The 14,576-nt window shown below is 36.4% G+C and overlaps 1 protein-coding gene across 3 annotated transcripts in view; it reads right to left on the minus strand.

The window, feature by feature from the left end:
* The window catches only part of MYO16 (myosin XVI), a 385,095-nt gene that overhangs the window by 103,882 nt on the left and 266,637 nt on the right, over nt 1–14,576 (minus strand). For all 3 annotated transcript variants that reach the window (XM_064504083.1, XM_026102455.2, XM_026102457.2), the window contains 3 exons: nt 12,291–12,363; nt 2,812–2,964; nt 1,990–2,190 (listed from right to left, as the gene is read on the minus strand). In XM_064504083.1, coding sequence (XP_064360153.1) covers nt 1,990–2,190; nt 2,812–2,964; nt 12,291–12,363 — 427 coding nt within the window. The remainder of the gene's footprint in view (nt 1–1,989; nt 2,191–2,811; nt 2,965–12,290; nt 12,364–14,576) is intronic.

Raw genomic sequence — 14,576 nt, forward strand, 5'->3', positions numbered from 1 at the left:
GCATCAGCAATTTTAAAATCGCTTAAAAAGTCCATTTTTTATCAACTTATCAGGATATATTAGTCTGGGAATATATTCCACTTGTGTAATTATCTGGTACATAAATACTATCATCAGATATTATGTAAATACCTACAATAAATCACTGGAAATTACAACCTATGGTAGTAACATGATAGTTCCATGAGATAATCAGAAATGATCTTTAAGGATCCCATTCAATCACTACTCCAAGAAGGAGAGTTAAACACTTCTATTGGAATTTTTCTATTCTGGCAAGGACAAGAGCATTTTACTGCTGTAAGGATGCAAAGAACAACCTGACAATCCGGAATAGTTCCTCGCTCAATGTAAATCCAAGGATCTCCATCGACTTCAAAGGAATTTGTGAATTTACATTACTTGGAGAGCTGTCTATTTGTTCATAGTTTTAGATTAACTGTCATTACTGCTGCTAGGAATAGGTCAAAGCAAGAGTCTTCATAATAAAAAAAGAGGAATCTAAACAATCATGCAAGAATAAAACACACATTAATGAAAAGTATACTCCATACCACTTACAGCTCAACTTTCAGAAGTGGACACTTGAAACTTTGATCTTAATAAATGTTCCTACTGAGTGCTTCTTCAGAGAACGAGACACACATTTTTTTTTGTTTTGAAGAAATGTGCTTATTGTTCTGGTTGCTATTTTAATGCTCTTCTGTTAGCTGCTTTGCTGCTGCTTCCATGTCATTTCTTTGGCGCGTGCAAGCTTTCTTGAGCTATTCTGATAAATTTGTATAATCACAACAGAACTTTATGAGAAACTATTCACCTAACAACTACAGAACAGACTTACAAGAGAATTTGGACATCTGGAGTCCACTGTCAGGACCTAACTCTATCCCTCTAAGTGCCAATAATTTTTGCAAAATCCTCATTGTGCTGTTATCTAATGCCTGTGTTCCCACATTTCTACTGAAAAAGCCCCGGTAGTGGAAGTATTCAAACCACTTAACTTTGGGAAGTAATTTGGGCCTAAGTTGAACCCCTTCTCACTGAGAAAGAAAAGCCCCATAGAGAGGTATTCAGAGTATTTAGGTTAGGAATTTAAGTACCGCCCAAATGGTCTTAATCTTTTCCAGAATGACCACATTTCTGTCATTGGGCAGGAACAAATTTGCCCACATCTGAATACTAGTGCATCATTCACATCTACTTCATTTCTGATGCCAAAAGAGATCCACAAAATAGACATTTCCCCATTTATATTGCTGGCAAGGACCCTCATCTGGTAAAAGATGTCTAAGCACACACATTCTGACTTCTCATCTGCTCTGGATAGCTCAGTCAATATAATGTTAAACTGACATACAACAGAGCCAGTAAGTACTTTTTTGGTGACTTGGAGACAAGTCTTGAACATGTCCTAAGAGTACCCCCTACCAGTAGATGTTCAATAGCACAAATCTGTTCCACCTAAAATATTCATCACAGCAGGAACTTTGTTATCCAGTTGAGTACCTTTAGCAACATGGGTTAGAGCCATTTTTCTGGCTGTAACCTATGAAGTGAGCACACAGAATCTAAATCTTCTGAATCTAAACTGGTATTTTAGCAGCATGCTCGATAACCCCCTTGCATTTGAGATGATGAAAATCACGTGAAGAGAAGTTTGCTCTAATTATCTATCATAAGGAGCAGCAAAGCTGTTACATTTGTTTCAGAACTGTAATATGCATTCTCATCAAAATACTTCATCACAGCTGACCAATTTCTTGCTTACCAATCTTACCTTTTCCGTCTCTGCTTGTGTAAAGAGGGGATAGTCTAGGGGTCAGTTGCTATACTGAAGCACCTGCTGTTTTCACGTGCCTTTCACAAAAAATTCTGAAGTGATTAGGTAAATATCACATTTACAATCAAAAGCTGGAGAGACCTGGCAGAATTTTACTTTGTTTAACCTTGTTCGTTAACTATGTGTACCCAATCATTCAAACAACTTACCCGCCCAGCATAATGCATAATAGTGAAAGTGGAGCTCTGATCCTTTGGGGCAAGGTTACCATTTCCATCTTTTGTGGAGGAATATACTGTATTTGTGTCTGATGAATCCAGGTAAGACTGAACACGTTTAGAAAGACTCTGTTCCATTGACCAAATAGACTGGCTTTCTTCATCCAGCATTGACAAAAAGCCTGATGGCTTCTGAAATGAAAAATAGATTTTTCTGTTTTTATAGAGGAGCAATAGAATTCTAGTTGTTTTTTTGTAGAGTAACACAGCTTGTAATTTAGGAAACAAAAATGTGTATTGCCTTTTAGGGCAAAATAAGAAAAAAAATGGTTAAAGTATGCTGATAAGTCTCCAAGTCTATGCACATCAGATAATTCTGCAAGAAATATAGGGAATAATATTTCATTTGCCTAAAATGATAATTATTGCTGATCTTTTAAGAAGCTGCTTAGGCTATTTCTTTCTTTGAACTTGTACTCCAGAAACTAGCTCCAAGGACAAAAGAAAAGGTCAAGCTTACAACGGAGGCTGAAGGGCATGGAATCCTACAGATCCTACAGGGCACAGATCCTACGTGTGGATCAGTATGGGCAAGGAGCTTTGGTTACATCTTCTTCTACGCAGGACTGTTACAAATCTCTATTTAGTCCTCGTGCACTGGGCAGTTATGATGGCCCCTCTCTGTGGTCTCTCTGGACCCATAACCTTCTTGACAGATTCATAAATCAGAAAATGCAGGCACAAGTTTTTATTAGTCTAACACACAGAGTATGTGCATAAATATGCATGGTGTAAAATGGATCTGAAAACTACCTGAAAGAAAAAATCCAAGGCTGCAGTATGGTTACCAGGAGAATACACTGTTTCCATGGTAACTCCCTCTTGTACACATTCGGCTTGCTCTTGTAGGAAAAGCACTTCATTGATATACTGGTGTATCTTCTCATTGGTCATGTTGACACATAGCTATTGTAAAAGGAAGAAAAAAGGAGTATTAGAAGTTTACCGGATAATTCATCAGCATAGGGTTTACTGCATGTCTAGTATTGAATTTGATGAAATGTCAATCTACAACATGTTATCTCTCAGTAAACCACAGATTAGGAAGACCCTAGGGAAATTTACATTGTAACAGCCATTATTATTAAATTGGGAAGAAACAGTTTTCTGTCTGTATAGATCATTGTGAATTCCACATGAGAATTTCATATATGCCAGTTTCTAGCAGAATTATCAAATATAGTGTAAAGTCATCCTAATTCTATTGATTGAAAAGGAATAACACTACATATAAATTGGTGCACTAAATATTCTACAGCAGTTTATATTCTGGAAGACTACACAGTCACAATGTGTTTTAGAAAAATAACTATGTATTTGATTAGGATCCTGATTATGCAGTTCGTTCAATACTAACAAAGATATTCAAATTCTGCTTTCACATATAACATGACTGAAGTCTAAAATGGTCTCTGAAGAACTCATTCTATTTTGCCCAAATCTATCTTCTAAAACAACCAGGTATAGTCTACTAGATGTCTCCCTGCATTTTATCAATATTCTAAGGAAAGGTTGGCAAGAAATAATAATATAAAAATCCTTGAATATTGAGTGCCTTATGAGAGTTATAGTGCTTCTTGCTTTCATTCTCCTATTAGCGGCCCAGCTGCCTGATTTAACACCTCCAGTAATGCATCCCAGCCTCAGCTTCTGAAATACAATAGTGCACAGTGAGCCTTTTATGGCAATGGAGCATCTGGGAGTTAAAGGCCAAGCCTTTAATTTGGTGCAGGAGGAATGGGTGCACAAGATAGTTGAACTGCAGCTCCAACAAAATGCTTTAATAGCATTTAATGTCTCTAGATGCTTTTGTCCTCAGCTAAATTGTGTGATTTGGGGGTGAAAATAAAAACATTTGCAATATCTATTTCCACTTTTTTAAATAAAATCCCCAAATTATCTATACAACACCACTATTGCCAAACAAATAGTCTACAGGAATCTGATTTTCAATTAAAAGCAGGTAGGGATTGTATCAGCTTTATTTTGCGACTTTTCTTACTTTATTCAAAGCTGACAACCTGCAAAGGTAAATACTGAATAATTTTGCAGAATAAAATTTTTAACTAGTTTGTTTAAATTGAAGTGGAAAATTTAGTGGAAAATTCTAAAATCTCTTCATATGTTATATTAAGAAGCAACAGGAAATTAAGAAAGTAGAAACTGTTGTGGGTTGGAAGAACTGATATATGAGGAATGATGCAAGGAATGATTGCACACAGTCTCTTTTCAGATTAAACTAGTCACATATTTGTTTTGGCCATAAATGATATCTTCCATGAAGAAAGTATGCAAAAGCAATTCCACCAGCAAGTCATATTAAAAAATATGAAATATTCAGATCAATCATAAAAGTACATGGCTTAACATCCAGATGAGGGAAAAGAACCCAAGTAATGTATAATATTTTCCATTAACACCTCATGCTAATACAGTCTACTTGCATTTGCTCTATAATGAAATAGGCTAGTGTGAATAACAGTAAGAAAAATAGAACAAAATTTTATAACCAAATGTCTGTTATTAATTGAGTGTCTTTACCAATGCAGGAAAGTACAAACAAAAGAGAGCCTTAAATAAAACCACAAATTTTTAAAAACAGGATTTCTCAAATTTCCTTATCTCATTCGATTAACAATGAAAGTATAAAATTGACATATGCTTGATTTATTATTTAAGGAAAGAGACAGCTTCCTTAACTTTCTGGCAGCCCAAATATGCTTCACTGATCACTTTCCGAATTCTAATTCTAATTATGAAATCTTTTCAGAAGCTTCTTAACATTATTTAGGAAGACAGACATGAGGTCACAAGCTTATATTACACAGGATATGTAAAACTTTAAAATGAATTTATGCTGTTTATACCTTCATTTGCAAAAGTGTTCTTTAGAGAACTATGTCATTTAATTTTACACAACTATATTTTACCATTAGAGAAGTTGAAAAAACTGCTATAGAATCAAGTTAACTTTTTATCCTGTGCAATTCCCTTAAAAAAAAAAAAAACAGAATAAATGTATCTGAAGATCTGACTGAGCAGCAAAATTATTAAACTATGTAATTTGAGCTGGAGGGTAAGAATGTCTTAGTCATATCTTAAAAAAGATCTGATAAATAACACTGTATTCAACTGCCAAAAGTAGAAGTATTATTTTGTTAACACATTCACACAGAACACATGGGATTAGTAAAGACAAAAAGCATTTACATAAATTTTACTGATCAGTATATTATGGCATACACTGGTATGCTTTCTAGCAATGTAAGCAACAGCGTCATTCAGATCAGCAGACATGCCATCATGACAATAAGGCTCTGCAAACCAGATAAGAGAGCAAGCTCAAGTGCTTATACAAACTGTGGGCCGCTCAAAAGCTGCTCTAGCTAGCAGTGATTGTGAGCAACAGCTCTGCAGAACGAGAACCAGGAGACCAGCCAGGGACTGTTGAAAAGCAAGACATTCGGATTGCATCTTTCCCCATTTCAATATGTTTTATACAGCATGCTGGGAAAAGGTCATGAAAAGAACGCTTCAGAATAAGAGCTTGACAGAGGTTGATGTAATATTTAAAATGATTGAAATGTAGAAATGGGACGAAAATGAACTAACCTAACTTTTCTAACCCAACATTATTTTTGCTGTCTTATGAAATACTATATAAAACAATGCCATATTTTCTATCTACACACAAAGATATAAGAAATTCAGAAAAACACATTTTTCAAACATGTTCCATTACATCAAAGAAAAATGGATGGAAATGTAGCAGTAATAAAAGAAAACACAACAAAATCTCTACCTAAAATAAATGTTGTGGGAATACCTTTAAGCATTGTTTATTTCCTTCATTTTGCAGAGTTACTCAACATTACCTATGGTGTTTCTTATCATTAATCACCACTGTTAAACTATCATTCACATTCTTCTTATGGACTCCATTTTAAGTCCCTCTGCAAGAAATCCTCTCTTTAATCCTTCCAACCACTATTCGTTCCAGGTAAAAACAAATACACGGTCTGTGTCAGACTCTTCACTGAAAAGTACTTTTAGAATATTATTAGAAAACAAAAAATGGATTTATTTCTTGCTTACGTATTTAAACAAACTAAATGTAAAGTAACATTTTTTATTGTTGTTGAATTCGGTAAAAAAATATAATGGCATTTGGTAAAATCTGTAGGTATTCATTGCATTAGATTTTTATAGCTTGAACTTGTCCTAGCCCTCTTTTACAAATACATTTGACCAGTTAGTACTGGTCAACTTTAAAACTGGTATACTTTAAATCCAAATTTAGGTAGGAGACCAAAATGGTACTGTATTCCAAAGACAATCAAGCACCTTTCAATAATTAAAATTTCCCGATTCCCTGTTCTTCACTTTATGTAAAAAAAAGAAAAACTGAAAAGGTATAGCAAAATAAATGTGAATTTGTTAAAAGAAAACTCAGTGACTGTCAATCAGTGAGGGAATGATGGATGTAAACACCCTCTGGAAAGCACATCCTTTGGTCATGCAGAAGGATTAGCTCTCTCTAGAGATGTGTATTCAGAGCATCAAGTAAAGCTTACAGCTGTCATATCAATCCATATATCAAGCTGTGTGCTATGGGCCAAAATGATGAAACTCCAATGCCAAGTTTAATTTGCAAGGACGTGCTCTAGCTTTTCTCAAAAATATAATTCTGAGATAATGGAAGGCAGAATCCTCTTCTATTGACTGAAGTTGGATTCAGAAAATAATTTTTAACCTAATGTAGATAATCACTCATTTTTCAGAAGCACTTTGGCTACTGTTCCCCTATTTGCAACCCTAAGAAGAAAAAATAAAAAGCTTTCTCCTTTTACTGCTGTATGTGTCAGTTACTAGATTTCCACAACTTTTACATAGACTGCCACTCAGAATATTTTTAATGAATGTATAACAAAAACAAAAATCATCACATCTTTCCCTTTGCCTTTTCAGGGCAACAGGACTTAATACTGACTTATTCTCTATGTAGCTCCAATACCAATTCAAAGTCCTGCCTCTCTGGCAGAAGAACTTTATTTGCTAGGAATTCAAGTTGTCTCTGCTGTCATTTGCAATTAGCTGACCTTTGTTTCCCACATACAGAAAACAGAACCCAATACTGTATTACAATTTTATTTTGAAAAGACTGTCACCTGAAAAGTGCTCCACAATGGTTATAATTTCAATTCAAAGTAGAAACTCTTCTACCTGATTTTGAAGGTATAATAATAATAATAATTACAATAATAATAATAAACCCACACACAAACATGGTAACAACAGTCTTTCCTTGAAAGAATTTGGAATTAAAGATTTTGAAATAGTTCCACATGCCAATAATTCAGTATCTCATACTGGTCAGCAAGTAAACATTATAAAAGAATGCTGCTATGGAAAAGTAACATAGCAATTAATAATTGTCCTTGTGCAGTATTTTACCAATCACAAACTGAATCTAGATGGGAATCTATATTTTAGATAAACAACTTTATTGTCAGCTATAAGGTATCTACCACAAAACAGAGAAGAAAAATTAAAGTGTTTTAATGCCAGGTATATGATAAAAAGGTTAACATATCCAGTGCTCAAAATGAGTAACAATGGCTTTCCAGTGGCTTACTGTAAAACCGGATAGATAATGGTGCCCTGCCCCATGAAGAAAAATGTGCACAGAATGCAAAAAAGACCAAAGAGATCAGGAGGGAACAAGGAAACACCACGACCAAAGCCATTCACAGTGTAAGCTCCACAGGAATTGGGTCCAGGAACAAATTAAAACTTCTGTACATGACCTCACATATATGGATCATCGAGACCACAATGACACTAGAAAATTAAAGCCATGTAACTTTTATCTATTCATATGCACCTGTCTACATAATAGGCGCCAAGATCTTACACCTGAATAGCTAGAACCAGTCTTGTGACTGAGGCAATGAGATGTAATCAAAAATACCCTGTTATGGCTATATTGGCTAGGGAAGGTCATAGGACAAAATTAAATGCCATCTCAATAGGATAGAAATAATCCACTCAGAAGTTAAAATTTACCACGCCTGGTAAAAAATGTAGAGGGAAATTCCAGTGAATGCAGCTAGGTTGTGCAAGCCCCCCTGCTTCACCTTAGAGACTCTCAAGTCCTGAGTGGAGCAGGCAATGCTCTGTGCTCTTGGGGGGAGCTGAGTCCTGTGTCAGAAAAGCCTCTGAGAAGTGCTGCAAAGAGCTGTCCCAGGAGCCATGCTTCTCTCAGTCCTCTGCTGTATCGCACAAATAACGCTGCATAGAGTTTAATGGCTATAGCCTTGAATGGGAGTAAAGAGACACTTGGCTGTTTCAGTGACCTGCAGTCCCATCTGAGATAAATCACCTTTATTTCCTATGAAAAGGAAGTTAGGATAGATACTTTCTTCTGCAAAGCTTAAAAGATCTACAGAGGCAAAATACCATTCAAGAGCTAAATACATTTATGAAGAGCTAAATATTATTTCAGCTTACCACCTGAATTAGCCATCAGAGAGGAAAGACTGTACTGGAGTCCATTTTACTTAATCGCATTACTGTTCTTCCCAACTCTCTAGCAACCACAGAGCTCCAGTCCTCTGACTTCATGCAAGGGGAAGAAGTGGTTCTTCTGATACAATACAGTTTTCTTAGAAACAATTTGGCCAAAATGGTACAGGCAACTTCATCAGCCTTCCCTCCTGCTTATTGCTTGCCTATGTTCATTTATTGCGAGTTCTCTTCATTTGTGTTGCGTGCTCTTGTGGTCAAAGCATATACCAGCACAAAGGGGTCTTGACCCTGACTGGATTTTTTGTGAGTGTACTGTGCAGGACTATGAGTAAGAACTAACCTAGTTTTAAACCCTACCAGAACAAAAGCGGACATTTTCCACTTTAAAAGGAGTTGCAAACTAAACTGTGAGCGAATGTAGCCCCTCAACGATGAAACCTAAGAAAATACTGAAAACTGTCATTGCTATTTTTGGTAGCTCACTCATATTTCCTGAAGTGATCACAGGATTGGGGCCATTTTTGTGTAGAATGGGAATGACAAATCTCTGCTCACTTCTGACCACGCTCCAGTGTGGCCGTGTACAAAGCTGCTCTGGCACAGCAGGTATGCAGCTGCCCTAGGAAAATGCTGTTCCCAAGCTAATGACTTCTGATAAGAAGTGATCGTAAATTGTAATTGGGGTGAGTTAAAAGCGTGCTGTAGTCATTTACCATAGATCAGCTGACGAGCAGTAACTCTCTGAGTCCTGGTAATTCAAAAGCTTTCAGTCTTTCCTGAGCAATGACTCCCTCAGTTTGTGGCTCCTAAAAGCAGTGTCCTGTGTCTTTCAGTTTTTAAACCTGTGCTGTAAGTTTCATACTAGAAATCACAACTCCACTCATCATCACTTATTCTACACTACCATCTGCTAACATTATTTCAGAAAAAAATGTGCTCTATTTTTGTTACTATTTTTTAATATAATGTATCACATATACATGTTGTATAAAATGAAGGCCTACCTCACCAAATACATGCAAAATTGAACACCTAAGTAACACTGCCTTTAACTTGTGATGCATTCTTCTTTGACATCATACATAAAACTTTTCTCCTTGTAAGCTGTCAGTTACATCACTTTGACTGCAGAAGTTATCGGGTTTTTGTTAGGGAGATAATTAACCTTACTTTTCTAGCTCTTTGACATCTATCTTCCTATGCATTGTTCATTAACCATCACTAGACTAATTCTCTGTTTGCCTTTGACATTTCAGTACTGTAATGCCTTATCATTCCAGCACATTCACTGGCGTGAACCCAGTTTGTCCAGCTCTCTGTTCTTGAACTATCTTCAAACATAGTCCATTTAAATTAATTGCTTAAATTGTCATATGACTCAGTACTGTATTGCTCTTTTAACTGTTACATTAACATGTCTACCAACTGACCTGATTGGAAGGACCAGAGAGATTCAAGCAGCTGCCTGGAATGTCCCCAAGTTTGGGCAATCAGAGGGTCTTAATCTTTTTTGAAAAGAGCCGCAAATCTCTTTCAAGAAAGCAGGCAAACAGATAGCAAGGTGAAAACCTTTGAAACAAAAGGTTCATTTTCCCCAAATTATTTCTGCAATACCATTTTACAATATGTTAATCTAAATGTAATGAAAAAAAGAAGTAATTTTTATGGCTGCTCCACTGTTTGACTTTTAGGCCCCTTTAATATTAATGTTTTTCAATCACAGGCCTTGATCCTGGGCATTATTTGCAGACATTATGCAATGCATTGCATGGGAACCCTATCTGGACTAACAGGCCTGTTTCTCATCAGGGTTAACGAGTCCAGGCAGGAGACTGAACTAGGCTAGATTGCTAGACAGCTCGAGCTTCTTTGTGCAGACTGTTCTGGGTATGTCAGTGTGATTACATTGTGCCATGTAGAGATACCAACAGCTTCCCTCCACTGATATGCCATTTCAGGAATCTGATGCGTTAACCACATTACAGACCCCATATCAAAATGAACTCAGCAATTCATTAACCCTCATTCTGTCTTTTCAGGAATGCACTTCAGTAGTTTCTGAGGCAATGACTTTGAATATTACTCAACAAAATGCAGTTGGTCCAGGCTGAAGGACAGTCAGTGTCTGCTGAAATGCGTTTGCTTACAAAAAAAACAAAACAAAATTTCAAGGTTGACTTTGAAATTACCGTAATTGCCACACAGAAATCATAAAATAAATTACTCTCTAATCATTTCTCTGTAAGTCTCTTATTTTCTTTTCAAGCATTCTCTGAGGTCAGTAAGTAAAAGACAAACTACCCCAGAAACTGGAATTCAGAGTATCTCATATGAGGTCAGTCACAGAACTTATGCGAGTTTGATGACAAAAACCAATACAGAACACAGTCAAAGAAAATAACTAGTAAGTTCCAAGATGCGCTCCTCCCCTTTGAGATACATTTAAAATGTATAAAAGCTACTTTATCCTTATTATTCAGTAGGTTTCATGGAAGGGGTTTTTTTTAATATATTTCAATTTGTTAAAATGGTTTCTATTTTTCACTTCATTTTTCCCCCCAGAGCAAACATTCACACTCATGACTGTGAACATTGGGATGCATCAATAAGCCTTAACCCAGCAAAGCTTTCAAGCAAGGTAGGATTTTAGTAGCCCAAAGAGTTTTGTGAGAGGGGAACTGGGACTCTTGTGTAAGTGTTTTACTGTATGCCTACCTGCTTTTTTGAAGGCAGAGCTCACCCTGCCTGTGCTCTAAGATATTTGGAAATTGAGTAGCCATGTAAACATGCCACAGACACTGAACTAATGCGGCTCTATGACTTCTATTTCAAAAAAAAGAAAGCTGAACCACCCATAAAACAGAGAATTGAATGGGATAAAGGGGTGACTTCTACCATTCTACTGATTTCGAACAGTAACAGGTCCTCTGCTGCTGGTGGCATCAGCTCTTCCTCCTACTGCTTTAATTTTCTTCTGCTGCGTTATGCAAGAGATGAACAACTTAATGATAACTTACACATCTCTTTCAGCGTGTTGTGTAGAGCTAGTGCTAATGCTTTCTAAAATACTCAGTTCAGAAGAGCTTTCTTGTTCAGAGATCAATGTTAAAGATGGGCACACAGTTCTGTAATTTTCAAAAAATGTTAGATTTTAAAAGAATTTTTAAGCATTCAGTGAGCTAAAGTTTAATTTATTTTCCATAGATGCAATCCAACTTTTAAAAAAGTTGCATGTTGTAAAGTCAGACAGAGGTGAATCTGTCAGCAATAGCATGTAGCATAATGTAGCATTTTTATTCTATTTTATTTTTCTGGGGCATCTGAAGACCTTTTGATCTTACTTCTAATCCAGTCTACTGTCCTCCTACTCGCTGACCTAGTTGAAGTATCACTTCCACAAGCATGAAACCAGACAACACTAAGTACTTTTCTCAAAATGTCTTTCAGTGCTCATACTACTCTTCTTCAAGTGATTATGGTTGATGTTTACTAGATTCTTTTAAAATGATTAATGACTCTGCAAAGCCTGGATTTTAATTCAGACCTACATAGGCAGAATGGAAAAAAAATATTTTAAGAGTAAATTTTCTCCTCCATGTATGTTTATATTCTAATTAAAACACTTGTTTTGGCGAAAACTCAAAACCTGAATAGACAAATGACAGTTATACTTACAGTAAAATCAGCGAAATAAAGCTACTTACCTGTTCAAAAGTATTCTTTTGGAATTCTTCAAATCCAAAAATATCCAGTATCCCAATTTCAAATACCTGGTCACTGGAACAAAACATACTATAGATCTTAAGAATTCAAGGAAGTGAATAATATATCTATTGGTTCTAACAATATTATTTCTGTTCTAGCATGAAAGCAGCCACCTATTTCAAGAACATGCTATGAAATACACAAGCAGACCATATAAACAACAGAATCAAAATTGCAGAATGGTATAACAAACAGTACTGATTTTGGCTACCTCATTTCTACCCACCAATCTAGTGCAGCAAAGATGAGTAAAAAAGTGGGGTTTGAGATTGTTTTAGAAGCCACTTTTAAAAATAAAATTGAAAGAGAAGGAAAAAAAAAAAACCGCTTAGCTTCTTTAAAGCCCAGCCCAGTTTCCAAAGGCATAGGTATCTACTCACTCAGATTAGGGACAGCCATCTAAGGGAAGTTTCAGAACTGGTGCTTGGTCACACTCGGTTACCCCCTTCAGCTTATATTTCCTGAAAGTCAGAGTGTGTGCTCCTACTATGTGCACATCAAGGAAACCTGCTAAGCCAAAGCCCCCCGTGCCAGCTTGAAATAGAGGTGGTGAGCTCAGGCTGCACAACAGGTAACACTTCCTAGGAAAAGAACAGTCAACATTTGGGCACGCACAGGGAAGGTGTTTCTTCCCTGTATGCATAAAAGAGTACTTGCTGGCAGGGCACATAATTTGTCATATGACACTTCCTGCATCCAGGGAAGGGCTTTTATTTTGGCCCAGTGGAAGGATTAGGGTAGTATAGTCCGTTAGGATTCAGAAAGGGAATGTGGGGAATGGGTTTATTACTGGCTTTATTACTCTGTTCTTACTTGGACTCAGTCATTGTCACCCAGATCTGGAGGAGAAACAAGGAGTTTGCAGGGAGTGGAATTAATGTTTTGGGATACCTGCTTGCCTGCTTTGGGAGGAGTTCAGAAGAAAGGGTGACGATCAGAAAGCTGTTGGAGCTTGCCTTTATGAATGCAGCAGTATCGCCCCAGGGTGAAATGATCTAGTAGCAGGACGGAAGATTTTGCACCATAGCCAGTGGCTGTCTTGGAGCAGGAAAAAATCCTTCAGCAATCCTTTAGCTTTGCAAGAAAGGAGATGGATACTTTCTGAAGGAGATGAGTTTTCCTTTCTCGTTCCCAACATAATTTGTTTTTGTATCTGTTGAGGTTATATGCATACAAATAAAATTGCAGCTGCAGTTTTTGAAACCTACTTTTGTTCCACATTGCCCTTTTCCTCTATGTCAAAATATACATGTATATCAGGGCATAGAGGTAAATGAAAAAAGGGTGTAAAAGATTGATCCACTGCTGAAGTACTTTGGTATAGTTCTAAAATAGTCACTGTAACTGCAATCATTTAATTAGACAAGGATCCAGTCCTGCAAACAATTCCACATATAACAAACAAAGAAATAAAATAATAAAAAAATGAGTACAATAGGACAGATGAAGAGAAACAACACTGCTAACATTTTGCTCCTTTTGAGCCTTCCTCAGGACAGGGAGAGCCTTCTTCAGATATATCCATGAAGCCTGTCTTCATTTCTAAGGCATACTAGTTCAATGCACTACTGATCGTCACAAGACTGGCTCTATGTGTAAATGTCAGACATAGAGAGCTGCATAATAAATTCAGTCTAGAATGACTTTGTTGGGCAGAAGAGGTTATCGTGAGGTCAATTAGCCTCCAAGGGAATTCCTACAATAAGAAGCATAAAGATATATCACTACCTCCATCTCTAGCAATGACTGCAATTTAAATTTTGTGTTTAAAAATGTAAGCCTCATTTTCAAGTATTCTTGATTAGAAATGGGTATACACTCTTTGTCATAATGGAGTTAGTGACAGTTTATCACTACAGTGTGCCACCTATGTGCAAAATCTCAAAAAAGATTATAGTAATTCTCTGTATTAAATAATTAGCCAGATTTGGCAAATTAAACGTGAACAGACAATAAAACATCAAAGTCAAAAGCATCATATATTTGACTACAAATTACTTCACTTTATTTTTCTGTCTTCTTATCTTACTCTGTCTTCTACTACCTTTCTTCTCAGAGGAAGGGTCCATATATATATTTTTTTGCTAGCTGTCAATCATACTAATTCCAGCAAAATTACTTTCCTTAAATTAATCACAGCAGAGATTGCCAAGGCAAAATAAAGCATGAATGATTCTATGTTTACAAATGAAAGGGCATGTCACCAGTGTCTAAAAGAACAAATA

The sequence above is a fragment of the Dromaius novaehollandiae genome, chromosome 1 (genome assembly GCF_036370855.1).
Source record: "Dromaius novaehollandiae isolate bDroNov1 chromosome 1, bDroNov1.hap1, whole genome shotgun sequence".
In the NCBI taxonomy this organism is placed as follows: Eukaryota; Metazoa; Chordata; class Aves; order Casuariiformes; family Dromaiidae; genus Dromaius; species Dromaius novaehollandiae.